Source organism: Centropristis striata, chromosome 6, assembly GCF_030273125.1.
Source record: "Centropristis striata isolate RG_2023a ecotype Rhode Island chromosome 6, C.striata_1.0, whole genome shotgun sequence".
Taxonomy (NCBI): domain Eukaryota; kingdom Metazoa; phylum Chordata; class Actinopteri; order Perciformes; family Serranidae; genus Centropristis; species Centropristis striata.
In genome coordinates, this window is record NC_081522.1 from 7,165,623 (window position 1) to 7,192,637 (window position 27,015).

At 40.3% G+C, this 27,015-nt stretch overlaps 1 protein-coding gene across 1 annotated transcript; it reads left to right on the forward strand.

The window, feature by feature from the left end:
• Nucleotides 1-81: 81 nt before the first annotated feature.
• tubgcp6 (tubulin gamma complex component 6) lies at nucleotides 82-26,890 on the forward strand. Its single transcript, XM_059334660.1, has 25 exons — nucleotides 82-404; nucleotides 867-1,672; nucleotides 1,827-1,990; nucleotides 2,552-2,765; nucleotides 3,759-3,917; nucleotides 4,514-4,635; nucleotides 4,809-4,872; nucleotides 4,974-5,083; nucleotides 5,201-5,292; nucleotides 7,281-7,420; nucleotides 8,985-9,134; nucleotides 9,705-9,786; nucleotides 10,294-10,382; nucleotides 11,487-11,602; nucleotides 13,333-13,471; nucleotides 13,585-13,683; nucleotides 13,776-15,807; nucleotides 16,688-16,849; nucleotides 18,746-18,914; nucleotides 19,732-19,873; nucleotides 21,817-22,011; nucleotides 22,662-22,794; nucleotides 23,345-23,558; nucleotides 25,267-25,460; nucleotides 26,440-26,890. The coding sequence occupies exons 2-25, from the start codon at nucleotides 887-889 to the stop codon at nucleotides 26,529-26,531; spliced, it is 5,859 nt and encodes a 1,952-aa protein (XP_059190643.1). The 5' UTR covers nucleotides 82-404; nucleotides 867-886; the 3' UTR covers nucleotides 26,532-26,890.
• The last annotated feature ends 125 nt before the right edge of the window (nucleotides 26,891-27,015 follow it).

Consider the following 27,015-nt stretch of genomic DNA (forward strand, 5'->3'; position numbering starts at 1 on the left):
CAGCGTTGCTTCCGCAACATATTTAGCCACTCATCGGAGCCTAGATATTTTAATGTCCAATCACATTCAAAAGGGGCGGCATCTAATTTTGTCGTGCCCGCGGTAGCTGATGGAAGATGAATGAAGCGATTGAAGCCACTAGCTAGCAATTAGCTAGCGACAACAACATTAAAGCATATTAACTGGCATGATATGCTGGAACAATAAACAGTAATAATAAAGACCTTTGGGAGCTGTGAATGGGATACTGGGTTTCGCATGATTGGTACACAAGCTGAGCAGTGACAGCCAGTTGATGTGTGGGGCTTGCTAACAACAAACGTTAGCATGCACTGGAAAGATTCTCTTGGGGCGGATGCAGAGTTGAAACTGTGAATCGACGATATACACACCACCTGAAGAGGGTAAATAATCTTTTAAATAATTGCTTTAGCCCCGAATGGAGCTGGGCTGGCTATTCCTATATGCAAGAAGTAACCGTTGGCTAACGTAACTAATTGAAGGCATAGCTGCTAATATGTCATAGCTAGTTACCGATAGCAGGCTCTGGTGTATTTCATCAGTAGCTCTCACTATTTTAATTTGTTTGTAGGCATGTCTGGTTTCTCATACCGCCTTAAATCCAACTAAACGTTTTCTAAATAAACAATGAAGCTATACAATTGAACCCCATTTGTTATAGTAGTTCAAAAAATATATATTTTTCATATATCTCTATTCCATATTTATGCATTTTGCAGTATATGTAGTATTCTCTCTTTTAATATGTTTATTGTAAGCACCACACACAAGGCAAATTCCATGTAAGTAAACATTTAAATGGCAGCAGTCCTTATTCTGATTCTGCTTTTGTTTAACCGATACAGGGTAAGGTAGCAGTGCCATCATGTACTCGAGCCCCAGCAACCCTATGAAGTCCAGCTGCAACAGCAGCAGCATCACTGAGCTGCTGGGTGCCCTCTGTGACTGCAGCCTGTCTGGGGTGTCATGGAAACGCCGCGCCCTGGGTGGTGTCTCAAGGGAAGGTTTCCGCAGAGCTCTCAAGAAGTGTGCCTACGGTGCCCTGCTGTCTAAGCTATTTCAAGATGGCACCAAAGGATCTGCCTTGGGACAGAGTGCCACAGCTAATACGCCACCTAAAAACAAAGTCCTGATGATATGTTTTGACTTACGTGTGGCGGGGTGCCGAGAGGAAGCAGAGAGACTGGAGCAGCAGCTGGGGATGCTGCCTGAGGGAGCATCTTCTGGCCTGAAGGAAGTAGATGCAGTCCTCGAGCTGTTGGTACATCTCGCTGGCTCGGCTCCTCCACCCCCCACCTCTTTCAGCAGGGACTACATGAGAAGAGAGAGGCCTGTGCTGCGGAGGCCTCAACCATGGGGCTACCAGAGCGAGGAGCTGCAGAGACTAGAAGCCCGGGCCTGGGGCCTAGTCTGTGGGGAGGAATGGGGGACTTTGGAGAGTCTGTGTGGAACCCAGCAGCTGATGGATGCCCCTCCGGGCACAGGATTGTTGGCACTGAGAACTAAATTGGAAGCAGAGGAAAGATTTGAGAGGGAGACAAGGATGAAACTGTTTGGAGCACTGCAGCACACTCGCACCTCCGACATAGACATAAGATTGGACTTGCCTCCTGTTCCAAGTAATATTGATGTTACCGGGCTGGCCCTAAGGGTATGACATTATTTTTTAGTCTAGTATCTAATGCATGCTGTTTAGTTTTATATTTCATGTGGCCTGTTCATTCCATGTTCATTTTATCATGGCAGTGGGTTCATATTTGCACAAGTATGATTGAGGTTTCATCAGGTGCCATTTTTTTGTGCAGGTGCCCCCATGTTTAGATCAGTCTGAGGATGAGGGCTTCCAGTCAGCTTCCAACATGACCCCAGACTCTCAGTCAGAGACCAGTCCCATTCCAGACGTTGATATATGGGAGGCTCTCCGCACGTTTGAGCCAGGAAAACGACGCTGCTGGGAGTCAGTTGGCTGGTAAGCAACATGTCAGTTGAGATCCTAAAAGTTTGATCATAGCATGTCAAACTACTGTATTTTAAAGAGAAACTTTTTACCTAGATTTATCTTATCATCAAACAATAACAGAGCAAGAGCAAACTGTAGGGGCTAGATCTGCCATTTTTGTCATGATTTATTAATTGGTGAAATTATTTAAAAAATAATTAAGTCTGTAAAATATCAGAAAATGGCGCTATACCAAGTTTCAAGACTCAATAGTGATGTCAAATAGTGACAAACAGTCCAAAATCCAAAGATTCTTAGTTTACAGCAGTCACATTTTTTTAAAGATTGATACCCAGTGGATGTTTGACATCATTGTTTGATAAATGACTTGTGATCAGTTGTTGGAGATCTTTTTTTTTTGTTAATTGGCTAGAAAATAAGGTATGCGACATCACAAACTAAGACAAAATAAAAAGTTTATTAAGTAACAGGTGGAGTAAAACCTACAAAGTTAACAGTGTATTTAAAATCCTCTTATAGATACTTTTTTCAGGAAAACAACATTAAATTTTAGTACATTTCTCCTACTAGCCCACCAGGGAACAGAGAGTCACTCTATCTAACAGAGGGAGGCAGGGAGGCCTTTGACCAGCTTTATCGTCTATGGGAGGGGGAGATGAGGGTGGTCAGCACTGCGACACCTTCTCCTCTCCTCCCGCTGCCCCTGGACTCTCAGGCACAACTGGTTTTTGATCTCCTTAACGTCTTGATCGGAGTGGCGTCCACGACCTTCCCTCTCAACCAGGTACATTTCATTGTCTTTATTTATCAGTCTCCTAGCAATAACATGTTGTTTTAGGGGTCTGTCAGATTCAAGTGATAAATGTGAATGAAGTGATAAAAGCATGTGACAGCATGCAATTACTAAAAAACAGAGAGAGAAGAGAAACGGAGCTGAATCAATGGACAATCTCTGCATGTGTGATATTAACAAACCCAATTGACTTATAAAATCATATTACCTCAAAACTACAAAAGGAAATAAAGTTACAGTGTCAAACACAGTCAGTCGCCTGACAAGTTACATTAAACGATGTGGAAATAAATGAAAATATTCCTAATGCCAAAAACAAAACCACAGGAGAGCTCTTCTGTTGCTTTATTGTTTCCCATTAAGTTTTTATATCTCCAGAAGATTATGGTTATTTACTACATCAGTTGAATCCTTATTCCCTTTTTTACTCCCTGAGCTTGTTCTCGCTCTCTAGTAGACTTTATCATTAACATGCAGGCTGGTAAAAGAGGTGGACACAATATGACAAACACCTTTACAATCTAATTCAAGCTTACACAGTAATCCTACATCAGATGCAACTTCTGCAAGGCTTATATTGGTAAAAAAAAACTGTTGATACTGTCAGAGAGGTGTTTATTAAACCCAAAGGTAATCTTTGAGGCTGTTGTTTGTGGTAGTGTTGTGCTAGATTACAATGTTATTTCTGTCCTTTCCCAGAAGGGTCCTGTCTAGGACCTTTTGTATCCTGTTCTCATAAAACAACCATGGGAAGGACAATATAACAAACACCTGATTATGTATTGCGGTCTGATATAATAACACAGGCCATGCCTTCAGAAATCACCATGGAGGTCACTCTCAGACAGCCTCAACAAAAATTCAATATTAGAAGCTTTTCAAAGACGGTCTTTGCTGCAGGGCTATTTTATTGGATGTTATTAGACTGTACAGTTATTCATTGTATCTTGTCCGCCATCTGTAAATATGTAATCTCCTTCACAGAGTGTTCAGTTTGACGTCAGGCCTGGTGTATGCGTGTCAGGAGCCTCTCCAGAAAGTGTGTCTCGTCTCCTTGGGGAGCTAGCCCAGTACGGCACACACTACTTGAGACTTAGTCGCTTTTCTCTGCAGAGTGCTGACAAAAAAGGCCTAGTCTTTCAGGTATGTTTGCACAATCATCATTATTAATGTTGAGACTGCACATTCTTCCCTTTCCTACTCTACTCATACTTCACACTGGACTTTTGTTGTTGCAATTGTTGTGTTCTTCAATTCAGAATATTTTATTTGTCCTTCAAGGGGCAAATTGAGACAGTTGAGTTTGCAAACAAAAGTTAACATAAACTATTTATCCACACAAATACATCTTAAAAACACTAATATGATAATGTAATAAAAGAGATTAATACATAAGGGTAAATGGCAGTGACTGACAATATCCAACTGCACAAGGGCTCAATAAAAGGATAGTTCAGGTTTTTTGGGGGGGTTCAATTCAGGTACTTTTCCATAGGAGTACCAGCATGGGAGCTAAGCAATTTATTGCAGCAGCAAAACGTATTTGAAACCGTTATCTTTGCTTTTGCCAAAGCCACCAGACTCCACCGACAAAAATGGTAATTTTACTTGGGAAAACATGGGAGTTGCAGGTCTACCGCTGCCTAGATCAGTTAGTTTATGTTATTTTGACCCATTCAGTGGTCTTACACCTTCGTAGATAACGACATTAAGCACAAAACATTATGTTTCTCTCCAAGGCTTTTACAGGTGGTCTTCGGAAGTATCTGCATTATTACAGGGCTTGTGTTCTCTGCACTCCACCCACCCTCAGCCTGCTTACTATCGGCTTCCTCTTCCGCAAAGTGGGACGCCAACTAAGGTGAGGTCAAACCCGCTTTTTTCTTTTCTTTTTTGCCTTTATGTGTCTAGTGTTAATTTCACACTTTTGAACCTCAACCTCATCCTCACCCGTTCGACAGTACAGCCGTGACCGACAGGACTTTGATGCAAATATTACTGGATCAAAAACTCTCTTCTTTCTTTTAATCTAAGGTACCTGTCAGAACTGTGCTGTGTAGATGGGCCTTTGGGTGCGGGCCAGGCTACCTTCCCTGTGGTGAGTACTCTTTTATCTGCAAACTGCAATATGTCATCCATCATGGCTGTGTTTAGCTTATCAGATTGGATGTCAGCTCAGTGTCATGTTGCTCTCCTCAGGGTGTTAAACTGCTGTCCTACCTGTACAATGAAGTCCAGAATAACTGCAGCAACGAAAACTATCCGGTCCTGCTGTCGTTGCTGAAGAGCAGCTGTGAACCTTATACTCGGTCAGTCACTATGTCCTTACACAGACATGTGTCTTAAAAACAAAATAATACAACCCAAGGATGCAAATGTACTTTAATGATATGCAGAACATGCTTTAATGTTCTTTTTTCACTTAGGTTTGTCTCTGACTGGGTGTATAGTGGCGTGTTTCGGGATGTTTTTGGAGAATTCATGATCCAGGTCAACGAGGACTATCTTGGCTGCAGAGGTGAGACGACAAACATGCATGCTGTCTTCAGTCAGCAGGTTCTGAAAATGAAAAGCCTGCCCGACAGCTTGTCTAGCAGAAAAAAATAGATTTCATTACAGGCTTTATTGCCTAGTTGGATTTGTCCTTGTGTCTATAAAGGATGTCATGAAGTTATTGGATGATAATCAGTGGGAAACAAAATCAGCCACCACAGCTTTGGAGACCAGAGCCATCTCCGCTCAGTTTGCCACAGGGAAACACAAATAAACAATGTTCCTTAATTCTCTTCAGTTGGTACATGCTGGCTGAAACATTTTCTGAAATAAATTAGTTTTTTTCTTACATTTCTTCTCTTGTAATTGACCTTGACAAATCCAGCTGCCTAATATTTTTAAGTCTAATTAATAACTTGGCTCCTTTTAAGGAGAGCAGAAGTGTAGAGGTGAGGCAGGAGATGATCCTTGCAGGGTAGATAAATACAAACCTGTCTTTCTTCTACAAGAGACGGCATGCTGAGTGGGGTTTTGATAGATTTTAATATTTGCTGTTTGAAATAAAGACATCTTACAGTAAAAGGTGATGTCAGCAAAACTCTAACCTATTTTGTTATTCTACCATTGGCACCAATTGCTGACACTACAAAACAAGTCAAGACAGACTTCTGAAAAGAGAGTCTGACAATAAACGCAATAAATGTCAGTGAAGCGTTTCAGAGATGGAGAGAAATTGTTGCTGAGAGAGTAGCCTTCTGCTAACTGTAGCACAAGTCTTACAGCTTAGGCCGATTCAAGTCCATGTTTATGTAACTAGCTAGAGCCTTTGATCACTGTGTCATGTCAAAGGGCTTTATAGGCTCACATGTTTGCAGGGAAAACAGGATGTAATCCCAATAGAATAGCTGCTATATAACATACGATCACAATCATGATCAGGATGACATAGAACAGATGAAAACAGATGAACAGATGAAATGAATGAATAGCACAACAGTTACTGTATGAAGCCCCATACAGGCCCATTTGCCCATATGGTAGTAGGGGCTAAGGACAGGGAGGAGAAGCTGCAGGGGAAGCTGTATGTTCATATTCTTTTGTTTTTGCATTTTCCAGAAAAAACTGCAGCTTTAAATAATTGGCCCAGTAAAAATATCTAACTTTCTTGTGATGTGTGTCAGTAAACTGAGCATCTTTAGGTTTTGCACTGTTGGGAGGGGGACAAAAGTACATTTAATTTTTGAATCTATTTCAATATTTTCTGAAATTTAATAGACCAAACACTTAATTGAGAAAATAATCATCGATCATGTAAGTAATCCTTGGTTGCCGGCCTGTATTAGGTAATTACTTTTAAGCAAAGCATCTTGATGAAAGCCTGTTCCCCCAAATGAGTACACGCTGTAATTGCTTCATTTTGACAGTAGTCCATAAATAAGGTTTTATATGAATCATTACAGCCTGTCCAAATATTGTATGTCATGCAACACCCCATTCAAGGTCAGACCATCACCTCGGCTTTGTCTGGCTAAGAGGTTCATTTGCTCATCGGCTACACCTCATCAACTCCAGCAGTGAACCTCTGCACTTCCCGCTCCTGCTTTTTGGAGGACACACAAATGTCATTGTTCTCCTCGAAGTCCGTCGGCCAGGGAAGCAATCAGCGGCTAAGCTTTCTTGGCAAGCCGCAGGCTTTCTGTAAAGAGCTCTGGAAGCTCAGTGCATTCATGTTCTCTTATGCTTTTTGCTTAGGATCACTGAGCTAAGCGCTAACAATTTCCAAGTGTTAATTCAAGCGACCAGAGTTTTGCCATGCCCCGTAAGTCATACTAATAAGGAAAAGTTTTAGACCCGGTGCAGGCTGAGTATTACTCCACCACTATTACTTTTTTTTTTTTTTTTTTACTTCAGTTGTGGGTTTGTTGCACTGTTATCAGAGGCATAATGGACCAGTAAAACTACTTGATCTCAACTGTAGCCAGTCTGTAATAAGCATTTTTAAAATCTGTGCAGACAAACACTTCTGGGTCCAAGGCTACACTCTGATCTCAAAGGATGTGGAGGATTGTGTACCAGTCTTCCTTAGACACATTGCCAATGACGTGTACGTCTGTGGAAAGACAATCAACCTCCTCAAGATCTGCTGCCCACAGGTTTGTTTTGCACATTAAACACATTCATATGAGATTTCATGCAGCTGAATGTTGTGTAAAGATAGAATTAAGTTATATTTGCATATCATCTAAATTAAGTCCTAATTTATTCAGTACAAAGATGATCTCTGACTGTTGTTTGCACTGAATAAAATAGATATACGAAAGCTAAAGATGACTCAACCAAATTAGATCTGCTTTTCTCGCTGTTTCAATGTGCTCTATTGACCCAATGATTGTCACTGCAATCCACATGCACTCCACAGTTATCACCTGCCAGAACATCCTTCTATCCATACTCCCTGAAGGGGATCAGACAAATAATCAATACTGCAACATATAGGGACATGGGCTCACGCAAAATGTTATCAATACACATGCGTCAGTATTGTGACAAATTCTTGTGGCACTGAGACAATCTGACCCACAATTTCTATTTCAAAAGTCAAGGATAAGCAGTAATATGTCATTTTTTAGGAGCAGCGATAAAATGTTTGGCATTTTGCTTTTTAATTACTGAATTACTATAATTCTTAATAGATTATTAAAATATTTTCCCATAATTTTTCTGTCAATGGACTTATTTATTCAAGGATAAATTGTTTCAAATCTAGATAATAGTATTCATGCAATGTCCTCCACATGCCTGTATGGTGAAACCATTGGTATTATGCACTAAAATTATTTTTTTTTTAAAAAGAAAGCACTTCTCCCTGCAAAGCACCTGTAATAAAAGCCTGCACTTGAGAGTCATTCTTGTTGTATGAATGAACCCCCCATTTGGCTTGACGACAGGAAGCTTAAAATTCCTGACAAAAGAAGGGCTTCAGTGAAGCGGTAAAGTTTTTATGTAATCTAATTGTATTTAATTTCCTCACTTCTCTGTGACTCGCCTGCTGATTTACCAGCACGCAATGTTTTTTATGACTCGACCTACATGACCTAAACCGCAGGGCCCATGCTCCTGACTAATTGGCATTCTGTAACTACACTGTTTCTCTCAATGCTAATTTCCACTAGTATCGGGGTCTCTTATCTCTGGACCAACCGCAGGATGGCTATGAATAGATGTGAAATTATGAAAAAAAAAATAAAAAGTGAAAGGATTGATGCTAATGTGCTAACTAACAGCTATCCAGTCAGTTTAATGCAGGTGAAGATGAAGTAATTTTAGGTGATAAGTACGTTGGTGCTAATGTTTTGACTGAAACACTTCATGCACTGCTGGTTTGCTCTGTGGGTTTGATTTTGGGGTTAGCAGTAAAAATTACTTTGTAAATTTCTGAATTTTCCAACAGACAATACACTGCAATTCACATTGCTTTCTTCTGGAGCTGCAACAATTAGTCTTTTGATCAATTCAACAGAAAATTAATAAACTTTTTTGTTTTTTTTAATGCACCAATCAATTAAACAAGAAAATGATGGATGGATTAATAAACAGTAAATCATATTGTGAGTTGCCGCCATAAAAAGGACTTTAGGGTCCAAGAGATGAAAACACATAATATCACCAAAATAAGACATTGTGATTAACACTTATTAATTTCCTGTTTGTCCACAGCACTACATTTGCTGGTCGGAGCTGCCGGTGCCTCGCATTGCTGTCACCTTCTCCCTCCGGGAGGTGGAGGAGATCGAGAGGGACTGCGCTGTCTACCGGGGACGCATGGAGAGGGTTGCTAAACACAGCGCCATCAGCAGGGAGGAGCAGGTACTGAAACTCATGCATATATTGTTACCTCTGAGTCTGAGCTTTTGTTAATATTGCTCCTCCACAGAATATATGACAAGAGCTTTGGTTAAATTAGCATAAAGGAAGATATAAGAATGTGTGCCCATGTTAGTAGACATCAGTCAACATGGTGTATTGCCTTAATAAAGACATTATTATGTCCCTTCTAGCTGTGTTTAATGCATTTTGTAAAAATAAAGGGAAACCTTAACTTCAGGTAGAGGAGGCAAACCTGCAGTAAAACAAGTCATTACATAGGTATTGTCCCTTAAGACAGAGAGAGGAGTTTCTTTTCTTTACATAACATGATCCATGATGGGGACAGTGCCCCTCAAGTCCTGAGAATTTCAGCAGCGAGTCATTATAATGATGCAGCTGAAGTCTTGGGCTTGCACGCTGCTTGATTTAGTGTAACAACCTGGTGTGTATGACCTATATCGCGTGTGTGCTGGCAGTGCTGACTGGAAGAGATGTGGGGGAGGAGAGGTGAGCTACAGGGCAGCTGGATAGATCTTTGTTAATGATGATTTCTTGTCTGTCTATTGTAAGGCCCAGCGAGCAGAGCAAGCACGCCAAGAGCTGATCGATCAGGTCAGAGAGTCAGCAGCCAAAACCCTGGAGAGCATCCGTGGTCAGTGTAACACACACACACACACACACACACACACACACACAAACACACACATACTGCAAGTATAATTTCATATACTGTTTGATGTATATGCACACCCCAGCACAACCCAAACATGCTTCTTGACTACTAAAGTTTCTTTCAGCTACATTCCTTCCTCTCAGGAGAGTGTCAGAGATGCACAGGGGCAATATTAGTAAGGAATGCCTGGAATGGCTTACAGCATTGGAGGCTGTGAAATCTAATCATCGCTTGCACAGTTTAACAACTCCTCACATCATTTATTACTTCAAAAGCTGTGTGGCAAAGTTTGGGAAGGATGGTGGAAAGTCTGGCCTGGTGCTCTGTGCGTGCCTTGGCATAGACATATTTGTGTGTGTTTGCGTGAGCCAGATGGTGATGCTGTTTTGTGTGTGTGTGGACGTGTGAGAAAGACAGAGGTGTTGTGTGCTTTTTCTGTGTGTGCGGGGGGGTAAGCAGCCCACTGTTATCTCTCGACTCCTGTAGGGCGCCAGGTGTCGCAACGTCTGGCTGAGGAGGCCAAGAAGAGGGAGCGTTTTGAGGAGCTGAAACAGCACCTGGAGCAGGAGCAAGAGGTAGTAACGTGTGTGTGATGTGTGTGAATAAGAGTAACAGATAATTTAAGAAAATGTGTAAAATGATGAGCGTGTATCTCTAAGAGGGTGTTTGAGGGAGAGAGACCAAATTAAAGCAGTATACAGTCTCTACTGACTCTGAGGCAAATATCTCACTCTCTAGCTGCTAACTGTTCCACTATGTTCACCAGATAGTTGCTAACTTTGTCTTTCTGCTGTTTTATGCTGAGCATGTAGTTAACAGTAGGTTTCTAGAATGTTTTTCCCAGAAAGAAGCAGCCTGCTGTGGCCAATGATAGCGCTATGAGAGAGAATCAAACAGTAAAGTTGCAGACTTTATAGCTAAATGATAAGTGAGAATTTTCCATCACATTTAGTGACACCTTTTTGCATTGTCATGCATTTTTTTTGTTATTCCGGATGTCATGATATCAGATATCTCGATACCAACAAAAGTATAATTCAACAATTCTCTAAAACCAATTTCATGCCACATTAAAAAATCAATAGCATTTCAGTAGTTCTGGTTATCAGGAAGATTTCAGAGAATCGGTTACTTTTGTTTTGCTTTTTTATCCCTATCTTTTTCTTCATCTGGTGCGAAGCAGAAAGAAAGATCCGGTGAAATCAGCAGTCTGCTAACTTGTTTCAACAGTTGTGTTCTGTCAGCTTTAATAGAAAACTTAGCCTAGCCTCCTTCCATGCTGCAGCACATGGAGCTCGCTGCATGCGGACTTTTATCAGTGGATGAGAGAAGGTAGCTCCATGCACATGGCATAGAGGGACACTGGGCATCTCCAGTTCTCCACAGTACCTGCTGTACTGTCCCGAAAACAAATACTGTCATGTTTACAGAATTTAGGCATTTACTTTGTACCAAAGTATTAGTTCTGCTTCTTTGGAAATCCCTAGTTATAATAATAATGTTGATTATAGCCGCTTTAAAATCAACACATCTGTCAAATCTGAAATGTATGTTTGGGAGAAAATAATGAAAACAGAAACTTGGATGCATATACACTCCACCCACGGCTTTTGATACCCATTTTAGCAGCTGAAAGCAATGATACGTGTGTGCGTGTGTGTGTGTTTGTGTGGTACCAGTGGCGAAGTGCAGCCAAAAAGAGGCAGGAGGAGGATGACTTCAGCTTTGCCAGAGAGCTGAGGGACAGAGAAAAGAGACTACAAGCCCTGGAGGAGCAACTGGAGCAGAGAGCCAGGTCTGACTGCTTTTACAGCCACTACCAGAGATGTAAATGTTTTATTTATGATTGATTAATCTCCGTTAAGATTTTATTTGATCTAGAATATATTAACTGACTTTGTGCAAACATGATGGGACATCGGTTCCATCTGTGAGGGATATTTAAGCAGCTGTGGTGGTGCTGAATTTTTAAGCAGTTGGGATAACGGCGTGATGCTGTAGCATGAGTAAATGTGATCTGTAATACAGATAATTTTCATGAGATGGCTAAAAGTTGTTAGTTAGCTGGATGAGGTTTTTAGAGGAGGTCAGAGTTTACCTTTGCCCCTCCCCTACAGTATGCTATACTATATCAATATAGTAATTTGTTCAAAATTGGGAAGGTTTCAAGATTTAAGTGCCTTATTTTTGAGACGAGCTGTGAAAATATTCCATATTATCTGTGAAAATTAGTCTTTCACTGAGTCCTTTCCTGTTCATTATCAATCAATTAATGATTATTAAAGTGGCTGACAATTGAGTGGACTTTTGCAGGCAAATGAGTAAAGAGCTCTGAGTGCTGGCAACATGGAGGGAAGCCAGACACCGTTCATCTGCATACAGTATAATACCCACACTGCAATGACACAAAGTTGGTTGAAAATCAAAGTGTCCCTTTAAGGAAAAGGCTGATAATTAAATTCAACAGTCTGAAAGCACATATTCACACACAGGCTTATTACAGACCAATATGCTTATCTGAGTCCCTCATGAGCACACGCACATGAAAGCTTATCATCGTAGAGTAGAAAGAACACTGATTGCTCAATGATTTGCACTCAGATTCAAATATAAATTATTCAGTATTCAAATAAGACATATTATTTATAGTATGGTGGAATATCAGACCCTCTGCAAAAAAAAAATACATCTTCCTATCTTTGTTAAGGAAGAGTAGCAAATATTAATATTTTCCTTTCCTTATCTAAGTTAACTACTGATTTGAAGCCAACTGGAGCAAAGCTACCAGGTTGCAAATTTGATTTTCAGCAACCATGTGTCACAACAATAGAGTGTAACAAAATATGACATTTAAAAACATCCCCTCTAGGATGTTGTGACTTGCATTTTTGTTTTCTGACTTTTTTTAGACCAAATAATTCATTTATAAATCAAGAAAATAGTTTAATAGATACTAAAAAATAACTATTAGTTGCAGCTCTAAGTGATATTAACCGTTTTCTAGACATGCATTTTTTTCATTTAAGTTGCTTTGGATGAAACCGTCACCTAAAATATTTACTTGCAACTGGCTGAGCAATGTGTCCAAAAAATAAAGTCTCTGATTTTAATAGATTTTTCTGATTTTTTAAATTTTTTTCTTAAGAACAAACAAAAAAAATAAAGAGCGCATTCAAATAATTTTGTCTTTTATCTTAACAATGAATTGATGAACTTTAGCAAACAATGAATTGATGAACTTTAGCAAACAAAGTTGAATTTCCCTATTGGACTTTAAAAAATTGCCAACCTAACTTTCACCCAACTTAACATAAGAAAATAAAAAGTGCCTCTTGAAAAGAAGAAAACGCTTTTGTAAAAAAAAAAAAGTAAAAAATATTGTCTCAAGGTGCTTGTGAAGTTTTTTCCAAATGAAAATTGTTTTGGGATTTTTTTTTAACCTGCCTGAAACCATAAACTTAAATGAAATGGTAAAATTGGTTTATCGCTCTGCTTGTAACTTGTGTTACTACATTCGCATTGTAGGAAGGAGCTGATAGCTCAGTACAGCCATCTGTCAGAGGAGGCAGCTCGCAGAGAGAGGCGGGCCATGTGGCGAGTTCAGCGAATGAGACTTGACGAAGCCCGGGCTGAGTTCTTCATGCATGACAGCCAGCAGACTCAGGTTTGTAATAAATTAACATGTAAAACACACACAGAGGACAAGGAAATTATATTGAAGAGATTTTTAAGGTGAGGGAAGTAATTCTAACCAAAGCTCTTGTGGATTTTTCCCAGACAATGCTGGAGAAATATCCTTTAGGCCAGGCGAGACCTCCCATGGAAGTGTTACCACCTGTTCCCTCAGCACAACAGACTGCACCACAACCAACACTGGTATGACTGTTTTTTTTAACATGAATCCCCATATCTCTCCACTAAATTATTCACTTCACAAGTGTGTGCTTATTAGCATCTTCTTTTAACAGGAATATCCCACTCAGGATACGTCTAAGCAGCCGGCAGAGACTCAAGAATCTGATGCTGTATCACGACCACCACCTGACCCATCTTCACCCGCCATCACCCACCCTACACTAGACCCTGCACTTATCTCTGAGGACATTGACATCAATGATTTTCTCCCAAAGCCACCAAATCCTGACAGCCAGCAGGTGGACTTCGCCCTGCAGGAGATCGGCTCTGACCTACCTGAAATGTGTCCTACAGCACAACTAGTAGACTATGACTTCAGTGCCCCCTTTAGTCCACTCGAGGGTATCACTGGCCAAGCCTCAGTCCAGCCCCGTCCTCGCTGGGGACCGGCAGTCCACCCCGACTTGATCCATAACCACCCCTCTTTTTCCCATATCCCCATAGGAGAGAACATGTCTCAAGTCCAGGATGGTGTCCCCAAAGCCAGCGACTTTGGCCAAGCCTCTAAATCCAGCTTTCCGCTAGGACAATACACCCCAGATGAGCTCCAAAATACCTCTAAAGCAAATATTTATGGACATCCCTCTCAAGCCTCAGTGCAGCTAGTAGATGGGAGTGGCTCAATGACAGAAAACAAGCAAACGGAAGTTGCATCTAAGACTGAAACAGGGAATAGGGAAAGTGAAGATGATGGTGAATTTGTGGAGGCTGGAAAAGGCAATGGTATGGTTGATGCAGCCCCTGCCACCACCTCAGAGCAAAGTGGCGAGGAAAATGGTCATCACAAAGCAGTGACAAGTCTTTCTGACTGTGGTGGTATTGATTCACCTGATGGAAGCACTCAAGACCGCAGCACAGATGCTCAAGATAAAACTGGTGATAATATTTCGTTGCCAAACATTAATGCATCCAGTGGACAGCTAGAAGATGGAGGGCTGACTTCAGATGCAGTTGCCCAGCAGCCTTCACTTAGCATCCACGGGCATTCCTCTGATGCTCACATAAAGGTCGGACAGCTCGTATCAGAGGTAACGGCTCCTCTTCCATCCCCTAACGTCCACGGTCACGCCTCAGATTCACACATCAAAATTGGAGAACATGTTTCGGAAGCTGATGCTCCGCTGCCTTCCTCCAGTGTTCACGGTCACTCTTCCGATGCTCACATTAAAGTCGGAGAAAATGTTTCAGAGTTTGACGCTCCACTTCCTATTCCAAATGTCCACGGTCATGTCTCACATGCCCATATCACAGTGGGCGAGCATGTTTCAGATGTGGTCGCTTCTCTGCCCTCTCCCAACCTTCACGGTCACAGCTCAGATGCTCATATAAAAGTTGGAGAAAATGTCTCGGATGCTGTTGTGCCATTTGCTGCTCCCAGCATCCACGGCCACGCCTCTGATGCTAATATAAAAGTGGGAGAATATGTGTCTAACATAGCTGAGGAAAGACCTCGTTGGAGTAAACATGGGCATGCCTCAGACTGCTTGCTTCAACCAGGCTGTGTGGTGGCTGGGTCTGAACCCGCCTTGCCTGCTCTACCTGGAAGCGATTATGGCCACTCCTCGGATTCTGCGTTGAGTATTGGATGCTTAGTTTCAGGAAATGAAGCCAAACGTTCTCCTCTACCCGGCAGTGCCTTTGGCCATTCTTCAGACTCAAATTTAGGGGGTGGATGTGTTGTTTCCAAAACTGATCGACTAACATCACCACTACCGGGCAGCGCCTATGGCCACTCCTCGGATTCTGCGTTGAGTATTGGATGCTTAGTTTCAGGAAATGAAGCCAAACGTTCTCCCCTACCCGGCAGTGCCTTTGGCCATTCTTCAGACTCAAATTTAGGGGGTGGATGTGTTGTTTCCAAAACTGATCCGCTAACATCGCTACTACCGGGCAGCGCCTATGGCCACTCCTCTGATTCTACGCTTGGGGTTGGATGTGTGGTGTTGGGAACAGAGCCGCAAGCCTCGGCAATACCAGGCAGCATTTACGGCCACTCATCAGATTCTTCACTTAAAGTTGGATGTGTGGTGAAGGACAAAGACATCTTAAATCAGCAGAGGGCAGAAGACAATCAAGATGGTAAAGGTAATGAATAATATTAAGTGATGCACATTCTGCAGTTGTGGGGAACACTTAAGTGCCACTTAGGAAGCTTGAGATAATATAAGATGTTTTGATCGTCGCTGCAAATGTAATCCAGATCAATAAACTCACTCAAGTATTTTTTTTTATATTTACTTTATTTTTATTGCAGCAAAGATGCAACAGAACAACTTGCATACATAGAGAGGATTTAGACAATTAGAATTAGGAATAAAATAAATAAAAATAAGGACAGCATAAAAGATAGAAGTGCTTTTACTCTTGTAGTTCTTCATAAATACTTCTGCTTTCGATTGTAGTTTAATTGCTGTAATCTTCTCCTTGACACATTTATTCTTACTATATATTATGCAATTCTTCAGTGGTTGTGATTTTATCCGGACATTTTTTCCTGCTATTAAACCAAAATCCTCAGATAAAACCCCTCATTTCAGGTACAACCCCTTACAATATAAGTCAGATGAATCATTATACTGTGTAAATATGTCTAAATGACTATTTCTGACCTTCCATTCCAATTAAATCCACTTCCATTCATTCATCAATTTATTATTTTTATGTGCCCTTTCAAATATTTCTTCCCAACTTTCATCTGAAATTATAATATAATTGTATATTTTATTATGTCCATTTTCTTTGATCCAAGCTATTGTTGCACTTTATGCATTTGGGCTTCATATATAATGCCTTTTTACAAATGTCATACATAGCTTAGTTTGAATTTAAATGTGCACTAAAACTGTTTGACATGAGAAGATAAATATGGTAGTTTTTGGTCTGACGCCTTAGTTTAATAGTGCCTCACAAATGCAACAAAGAATTGTGTTCTATTTTAAAGTAATTGTTGTACATCTCCCTTCAGGTTCAAAGACAGACAGCCTTGGTGAGCAGCTGGTTGAGATCACAGGGTCCTGGGCAGCCGTCTCCAGTTTATCCCCTGGAGAAAAGTCTGAGCAGGAATACCTCTTTGCTTTGTCTGCTCAGTACGAGGTGGAACAATACGAAGACTGCTACAACCTAATGGGTGAGCTGAAAACGTATGACTGGCCAAAGATGAATGGTTCCCTTGGCACATTGCAGGGGAATATTGGCAATAAGACCATGATTCAGAACAATGCAACTATAAAAGTGCAGCATATGGATAGAAAACAGGATTGGATCCAAAACAGAACCTTGAGGAACTCCACAAAACTCTGTAGGAGAGGAAATTAAAATATTTTGGGAAAGTATTAGATGGTATTTCAGTTAGTTAGTGTGTGTGCTATGTGCATGTGATTGAGGGATAGTATAGATATTCAAGTGCAAATATATTTCCCCAGCTATATTTTAGTTCCCTGTTAAGAGCCAACCTTCAGTTTTGTAAATTCCCAGTTTATTCCGGTTTATTCCCATAAATTCCAGTTAATTCCCATAAATTCCTGTTAATTCCCATAAATTCCTGTTAATTCCCACGGAAAGTTTCCAAATTTGACAATTACTGGAATTTCACAACCCTACAAATGACCCTACAAAGTGACCAACAAAAAAAGCCATGAATTAAATACAGTAATTCTCTTAAACTGCTGCATTTTCTCGTGAACTGAAATTTGATGAACTACACATCTAAAACAAGGCCTAACCCATTAATTTATTAACAATACCGGCTGTAGCCTACAGCACAAATTAAATTAAATTACATTAAATTAAATGAGCTCCCCTGATCTGCTGATAGTTGACTGTAGACTTAATTGAAAAATATGGGCTTATCTACATGATCAAACGAGAGTACCTTATGTGAAACCTGGTAATTCCCTGATATCTCTGAAACCCCGTAATGACAAGTTAAACATTTTATGAAATAGAGCAAAACATAATGTCAAATTGCAGATAAATAAAATTGGTGCACCTTGTAGCGGTGGAGCTTACTTAACTGTAAATTAAAACAAGCCTTTTTACATATCCAGGAGCGATGCGTTTCTAGAAGCTGTTAAATATTTACTTCATCAGCAGGCACAGAGGTTGTACAGAGCGCAGTGATATTTCATAAGGGTGTTAAGTCTGGTTTATGTTTGGGTGAGATGCATCATGGTTTGTTGAAGTAATATCCTGTCTTTTTCCCTCTGCGTGTCATGCTGCTATTATTCATGCCAGCTCCCAGGGTCTCCATGAAATCAGTCAGCCAAATACATCTTCCACACCACTGATCAAAGTCAGGAGCCCTAATTAGTTTTGGAGTGTTACTATAATATGGAAGGTGGACAAAATAACAGGAAAAACTTCAAATATAGTGCTTTTTAATGATCTCTTGTAGTGAAGCCTGTATTTAATACTATCCATTGTTGGCTGTTATGTTTAATTTTGTTGAGATGTTGTCAGAGAGGTGTTGATAATCTTTTTAAGAGATAAATTGATGTTTTAAGACCTTAGTTTAAAGGCTGCAAATAACGATTACTTTTGTTATTGATTAATCATTTAGTTCATAACATTTTTTTTTATGGAAAAGCCCAAGTTCACATATTCAAATGGGTATTTTTATGCAACATCAGTCATAAACCTGAATACATTCAGTTTAATATCTTAGAAGACTAAGAAATAGGGAATATTAATATTTATGTAATATATTTATCAAGAATTTTTGGCTTGTTTTACTTATAAAAACGAATAATCGGTTCAAAATAGATGCAGATTAATGTAATTTAATACATATTATCGACTAATTGCTTTAGCCATATTTAGTAAATCATTAAATTAATGTTTCAAATATTTATGCTGCATCCATTCTAACAAAAACATTACTTGTATAATAATTTGGCTTCCAATTATTTTTCATTCGACTGTACCAGCAATTTTTCCTTCACTCTATTCAAAGCAGCACAGCTTTCGTCAGTTGTGAGAGTGATATTTATTCAGCAAACATGCCTGTCATCTCCTTCTCACACAGCTTCGTCCCCCGAGTGTCAGCTGCTGAAGCAGGTAACTCGGGGCCCCTGGGGCCTTCCCATGGACCCCACACTCCGCAGAGCCACAGACACCTCCGCTGTTCAACTCAGCGAGATGGTTTCCCTGCCGGTACTGATAAAACAAGCAGTCACTACCCCGCTCATCACACAGTGAGTGTCTGACTGAAAGCAAGCTACAGGAGCAAAGTGTCTGTTTTGAAGGAGAAAAAAATTACATGTTACAAGTTATGCTTCATGAGTATAAGTTTTGAATGTCTGAGAATAAGATGATTATTTTACCTGGAAGCCAAATACTATGTTTAAGAGAAATGCAGGTTTCAGGCTTTCACTGATCTCTTGTCATTTTCTTGCTATTTCAGGCCACTTGTAGTTGAGTAGTTGAGTGCACATTCTGCACGGGAGGAATAATTTAAATTCTTATTATTACTTTCCATCTTTGTAGGATCCATTTTCTGTTTGAAATTCCATCAGAACGCCAGACAAGCTTGTCAGTCTTCACCTGCAATGTTTCTGCACACTATGCAGTTTAGCCTTTGTGTATAAAGAAATGGCTTTCTCATCCCTTTCTGCACACAGAGGGGGTGCAGTATATTTAGCGTTTTAATTCATTGCTCTAAGTTTTTATTAACACATTTTTATCCCGTGCTTAGACGGCACTGTGAAGTTTGCCAGAGATTTTCAACTCTATTTTTATATCTTCCCTGCTGACTTTTCACTTAGCAGTGAGCCTCCCCTAAATCCCACTGTTATATAAATCTGAATTGGTTAGGAATAATTTAAAGCAATGGGATGGAGGAAGTCATCCAAAAAGTAGAAAAAAAACACCAGTATATTCCCTGAACTCTCTCCAGAGCTGATGTCTATCATTCTCACAACCTGTGTCAAATATGCAAGTCAGCATCATCCTCAGTCCTCAAACTTTTCTCTCCTAATCCTGGTCATTCTCTCCTCTACCTTCCATCCCCAGTGTGTCTTTGGTGAACAAGGCAGTGGTGGACTACTTCTTTGTGGAGTTGGGGGTGGAGAGACACTTTGAGGCTCTGCGCCACTTCCTGCTGATGGAGGATGGCGAGTTCGCTCAGTCCCTCAGCGACCTGCTCTTTGAAAAGGTGAAGCTCTTTAGAAGTGTTGCTGTCATCCCTGTGCGTCACATAACTGTGATATATTGTTGTTTTTTAATTTATTGCTTTCCTTAGAGGACAAGAAAGGACATCTTGGAACAAGGCCAAACATCCTGGTGTCCCCTTGAATGCAACACATAAAACAAAACACTATTTCTGTTTTGATGGATTAGCGCTGCATGTATTTAGTGTTATCAGCTTTTATTCTAAGAAACCAATGAGAGAGCAGGTAAACTAATGATAGTATGCAGAAACAACTTACTACACGCTGCATATTAATCCTCAGTGTAAAACTAAACTTGAGAACACAGAGTTAGCTGTTTAAAAATGTATGTGATGCAGGTGGAGAGTAATTCACTACAGGAAGTTACCCGACTCTTGTGTCATTCCCTGGTGAACGCCTTCTGTGAGGGTTCATATTTCTCCCCAGTATGTAATATAGAGTCCTACAACCTGTGTGTGATGTTGTTCTATCACTCGCAGCTTCTTAAAAACAGATTGCTGTGTAATCAATATTTTTACGTTAATAATGGACTCAATAACTACGTATGTGTCACTAAAAAGGGCTGCTTGTAGTGATGCACACAGAGCACAGAGGAGTTTCAGTGCCTTCTAACTCATTGTTTTGGTTCAGTATTTCCCTCAAGACTTGGACCAAAACAGAAAGAGAGTGCATATTGGACTTAAGGCCCAAATGTACTAAAAGTCATAATTGATGCACCTTATTTGATGCTTGTCAATTATCACTGGGGTTATTTATTATAGATTAATCAGCAGATTATTTTATATTTTTTCGATGTATTTATTTGTTCGGTATTATTATAATAATTTATTATATTATAACTGCGGCTGCAGAAAAATAGTGTTGGTTGCTGGGTTACAGCAAAAAAAATCAAAACAAGGTCGAAATCGGGGAGTCAAAGCAGTTTGATGTGCCTCAAAAAACAGGTGTTCCCTAAAATGCGTGCATTAGATGCTTTCAGTCCATTTGAGACTTTTAAGGTCATTTTTCTGGCCACCTGATGTATGTAATGTTACTCTGTATTTATCGAATGTGTAAATGAACAACTGTTTTCTAAGACGTTCACCATAACATCTTTATTAAAAAAATTTTTCTACATCCTTTCTGTTGTGAACACAACATAACATATGATAACCTTTTTAATCAAGCTTGTGTTCAAACATTTGCTCATTTACAAATCCAGCAGTTACAGAGTGACATTATCATTTATTTGTTGTTGTGTTTCTGGCCACCAAGTGAAGAAGTCCAATATTTACTCTACCAACTCCTGAGGGAAATACCTGGGGTTTTTTGGGTTTTCTTTAGAGCTTTTTAACTGAAAACGTCTGTTTGCTGTGGACAGAAACGAGGCTTGGAGAGCTACAGTAACGCTGTGGGACATCTAAACAATGAGCTGAAACACTACAAAGCTCTGTAAAGCCGAGGGCATCTGTAGATTCCTGTGATAACTGTCTGTGTGTAAATTACTATTTCACAGTTTTCAGTTTAATTGAACAGTATTCTACATCCGTCTCTCTGCACCTGTTTTGCAGCACCTATGTGTCTGCTTAGATTTCAAGATTACTTATGTTAAGCCCAAACTTCCTGGCATGAAATAACTTAGACAGCCTTTGCTAACACCTAGGTGTTGTTCTGCAGAAACATTCGTGTACATGTGTCTCTTGAGGCCCATGAGACAGAAGGTTTTTGTTCCAGCCAGACACTACACCAGCTGATCTCGCTGATTAGCACACCTTCAACCGGGAAGCGAGCTAATCATCGTAATCAGCTTCACGCAGTGTTTGTTTGGGATGAAAAGCTGCCAAATATGGGCCTTGATAGCACATTTGAAAAGACAGTTGTAGAGGTACGGGCAGCCATCCATGCTCGACCTTTGTGTATTTATTGCATCTATGTCTCCTTCACCCAGCTGGGCAGTGGGCAGACTCCCGGCGAGCTGCTGACCCCTCTCGTCCTGAACTCCATCCTCAGTAAGGCCCTGCAGTACAGCTTACACGGGGACACCCCCTTAGCTGGCAACTTCACCTTTGCCCTTCGCTTCCTCCCGGAGACCTTCCACCCGCACGCCCCTGATTCTCTCAACTGTCTGGAGCTACGCTACAAGGTGGGGCACTTTGTTTTAATGGTGTGAGTAACAGAGTGTGTACGCTTGCATGAGTGCGCTTGTCTCGGCGTGAGTGGCAGCTTGAATGTGACAACCTGTCATGTTTTGACAAACTGCTCTGGGTGTGGAAAATGAGCTTATCACGCACTTAAATGGTTGAACCTTGTAGATTGATTGGAGTTGAGTCTTTTGGATGACATGCACAGTGACTAATGCCGCACATATTGTCCTCTGCTCTTGTTCTGTGTTCTTCACCCTCCTGACTGTTCCCTCTCCTGCTGAATCTTCATCTTTTACCTTTCCTCAATCTCCTCCCTCTCTCTCTCTGTATTGTTACCTCTTGCTTCACGTTTTCTTGCTTTGCTCTTTCTCTCCACATATATCTTTTTTTTCCGTCATTCCACTTCCACCCCCCACCTCTCACCACTCCATCTTCCCTTCACAATCCTCTCACCTCCTTTATCAACATCTCTGCACTCACACCTTTCTCCTCCCCTCCCCTCGCCTCATTCGTCACTCTCCTTTTTACCTGTTCCTTCCATACTTCCGTCGTTGCCTTTTCCTTCACTTTCTTTCACACTCATTCATCTCACACCTTCATACGCTGGTTTTTTTTTTTCATCTCTTTTTTTCTACCTGTCATCTCCCAGGTGGACTGGCCGTTGAACATCATCATCACGGACAGCTGCATGAACAAGTACAACCGTCTGTTTTCGTTCCTGCTGCAGCTCAAACACATGGTGTGGAGCCTCCGCGAGGTCTGGTTTCACCTCAAAAGAACAGGTGAGAAGGTGGGAGCTCTGACTCCACTCTACCTCTGAGAAGGAAGAGTTAAAATCCTTCCTGTTGTGCTTCAACTGTTTATAAAATATTCATTAAGGGGAATGCTGCGATTCCTTTATGTTTTATTTATACAAAGCACATCTCATAGCAGTGGGACTGTTGTAAAACACAGTGCTTCAGTGGGTTGGAGAGTATTGATCAGTGAAAGCCTGTGCACAGACTACTTAAATGGATATCCTGAAGGGGAAAAACAAAGTATTAAGGTATTAGAGGGACGTAAACTTCAGCGGCTAGAACAATATTATAACTGATCACCAGGGAAAAATGTGGATGATTACTTAATACAGGACTCAGAACACATTATTTTTACCATAAGCAAAATAACATGAGTAGTATGATAATATAAATCATCTTTTTGTGTGCCCAAGTGGGCTCAGGTTGCTGACCAACATACAAAAAGACCCAAAAGTTTTGCAGTGATATGACACAGACATTTTTTTTATTTTCTGTTTCTGCAGCACTGACTTACTTTGATCTATGTGTCCCTCAGCGCTGGTGAAAGGTGCAGGCCGCTCCGTGCAGTTTCGTCAGCTGCAGCTTTACAGACATGAGATGCAGCATTTTGTCAAGGTGATACAGGGATACATCGCCAACCAGATCCTGCAAGTGTCCTGGAGCGAGTTCACAGCCAAGCTGGCCACTGCCAACGACCTGGACGCCATCCACCGCACACATGCAGACTACCTCAACAGAGCCATCTTCAGGTGAGGGCCGGAGCTGCACGTTACAGTATTTATTGCAATATAATGCATGCACAAGGTGAATTATGAGATTTTTCTTCAATTAATTTCAAAGGAGAAGACATTTTGGAACAAGACTAAATGCCCTTGTCTCCCCTTCAATGGAATACATTTTAAACTTTTCAGCATTTTGAGCGATCACAGCTTTCAGTATTCAGCCTTATCAGCTTTGAGCCTGTGCGCCCCATATGAGAGCAGGCACAGATAACCTTGTGAACTCAAACACTGCATGCAAGAACTACATTAAATAAGTATACGAGCTGAATACAACAAAAAACGTCACCTGAGTACACAGAGTTTAAAAATGCTTGTGCCACAGTTAGAAGGCAGTTCTTTGAAGTCAATCCATATGCAGCTCTAGCGTAATTTAGTGCAATTATAATTAATAGTTTGTATAAAGCTCAACTTAACACAATTTGCTGATTTTGCTTCATGAATTAAAATGCATTCAATATTTTTTTTTTTTTTTTTGGACTGATCTATATTTCTACATGTAATTACCCATATTGTCAAATTATTCGGCTGTACTAGCTCATCATATGTTGGACTTGTATAAAAGAAATTCAAATGTTTTGAGCAACTGGCCAGTTTCTCAATTGGGACAGTGTTGGAAAAAGTGTAATTGAAATAATATTCCAGACATTCATGTTACTACACCCACTCAACTGGACTTCACCCAGCTCTGCCAGCCGTGTCCGTCTCACAGTCTGGGAGATGAGAGTACAATGCATGAAGACGGACACAAGACGGCTTGTTTGTATCATGTTGAGAGAATGGCTTTCAGCATAAACAACATATGAGTGGAAATGCAAAAGAAAATTCATGGCGTTTTGGAGAAGGGGTTGAAGATGATGACAGGTGTATTAAGAGTGCAGTGCGTGCTGCATACTGTGTGTAGTGTTTATTTGGTTTAGCCGCTGGCCTGCTGAGCGAGAGAGACGGAGACCTTGCTCTGCTGACTGTTAACAGCTGTGTTTGCTGTCAGAGCAGAGAGGAAAACCTGCGATCCATGGAGCACAGCCGACTCATGTGCATGCAACTCTTATTGATCTTGTTTTAGAGTCCACACCGAACAAAATATTTCACTTCGTTGCATTTTAAGGAACTGATGAGCACAAACAAAATTCTAATTTTTTTTTAAAGAATTTCTTTGGAATCTAATTTCGCAACCGGTTCTAATTTTAGACTCTTGGTGTCGGATCTAGCTTTAGGTAATTTGACCAATATTCATTGCAGCCCAACTGGGTACATCTTTTTAGTAACCTTGGGCCTTTAAATAGAGGATTCAAAACTACATATTGCCAGGTGTTCTGCAACATGTTGTGGACTGTTAATATAGACGGCAAAAAAGTAATTTAAATCATCAGGATTTCAGGCTGTAAATGACAGAAAAATTCAGGGGAGTGAAATTATTTCTTTAGGCTTTGTACAGACTCAGTAAGTTGAAGTGGCTCTCTCTGCACCTAAAATTTCATATAAAATTAATTCAACCTCCTCATAACAAGTTAATTAAGATTCCAGCTGGATGTAAGGCTAACTTTTGAACCCAATGAATGATTTAATCCCATTAGGAGAGGTTGGCGGTATCACACTGAAGTCCATCCTGTCTGAAAAGTCATTTCAGAGTTCCTTGTATGTTCCTTAAACTTTGCACTCTCTCTCGTCTCCCCAGGGGTTTGCTTACAGAGAAGGCGGCTCCGGTCATGAACATCATCCACAGCATCTTCAGCCTGATCCTCAAGTTTCGGGCCCAGCTGATCGCACAGCCCTGGGGCAGCCAGCAGGGGGAGGCAGTGCACCCCAGCTTCATTGCCATGCAGCAGTCGTACAACACCTTCAAGTATTACTCCCACTTCCTTTTCAAAGGTAAGGACGCCATATTTTTATTGCGCTGGTTGATTCAGCTGTTGCTCAGTTTAAGAGTTATAAAGGCAAATGATTTTCTTTATAAAAGTATCCACTTAATAGTCATCAGTAATTGAAAATAGTGATATCCACATAATACACTGAGGAGGAAAAAATGTTGGATAATCCCACCCACTCATATTTGTGTGATGCTATGAAATGAACTGTAAATAAACTGTAGATTGTCTTCTAATTTCAAGCTGTACTTAATTAAGGCTTCCCTAATTATATCAAATTGGGAGAGTTTTATTTTGAAAGCATATCATATCTCTTTTAGATGTAAGGGATTAATTAAATCATTCAAATTTTAATGGTTGTGAGAGTAGTTTTCTTTGCCCACGTGAGTATTACCCTTTTTGCTGTGATGAGGAAATGGGAAAGGAGTTTCAAAGCTGAAGTAAGGTTTATCTTTAATTAACATGAGCTGAGGATGATCAGTGAAGCATCTGGTTCTAGATTGAAGGTAATGACTTTGGAAATAAAGTTAAAAAAAGTATGATGAAACCAAAGGGCTCATTTATAAATGACATAAATACAACACGTGAAAAAATCTTGAAGCTGCTTGTTTATCTTGAGATTTTGGAGTCTATGTAGTATTTTTCATTGAATTAAACATTGTCTAGCTTTGTTTTAACTTGTGTTTGTATGTGTTAAAATGTTTCCCCATGGGGTGATGAATGATGGATGTAATTGAGGTATTGCTGGTAAATTTTGCATTTCAGCTCAGCTCCTTCTGCACCACAATGGTCCTGTACAAATTTTAAGCACTTACTGTAGTTCACTTAAAATATTTCCGAACTCAGCCACAGCAAAGGAATAGCAAAATAAACAAGGAACTTCATACTGAAAATACTGTAACTAACTCAAACTGTATTTATAAGTTTGCAAAGTGTCTAAAACTAAGTTACAAAGTGCTTAATGTTCCTTTTTTTCTTCCCAGTGGTGACTAAGCTGGTGAACAGAGGCTACCAGCCGCATCTAGAGGATTTCCTTCTTCGCATCAACTTCAACAACTACTACAAAGACTCCTGAGCTGTGTACTGCTGTGTTTGGTGTACATGAGCAAAGTAAAAGCAAAACAGTAAAAATATTTGACAAAATGCAGGCTTACATTTGGTAGATACTCATCGTGCATCATGACTGAGAACTTTATATAAAGGGCATGCATTTGACATTTAAACCAGTTAATCAGTGTGCAGGATCTGAACCACATGTCTGTGTGCTTCATTGTTGGCTTTACTTCTAAAAGTGTTTGCTGCCAAAGTTTGTAATTGAGATGGAGCTTATCTGTAATGTCTCACGCTCTGCTATGTAGATTTTAAGTGCACATAAATTGTTAATTATATGTAAATACAAAAAGCTTTGTTAAATAAATGCTCTATTCTCTAGAATTGGCGTTAAAGCTCTTTTTTGATGTAAAACACATTTACGTGAGTTAGAAAAATGACTTATTTATTAACACTTGCATGTTAGCATAGGATTTTAGAAAACTAGGACAAATTAAGTGAAAAGCCTT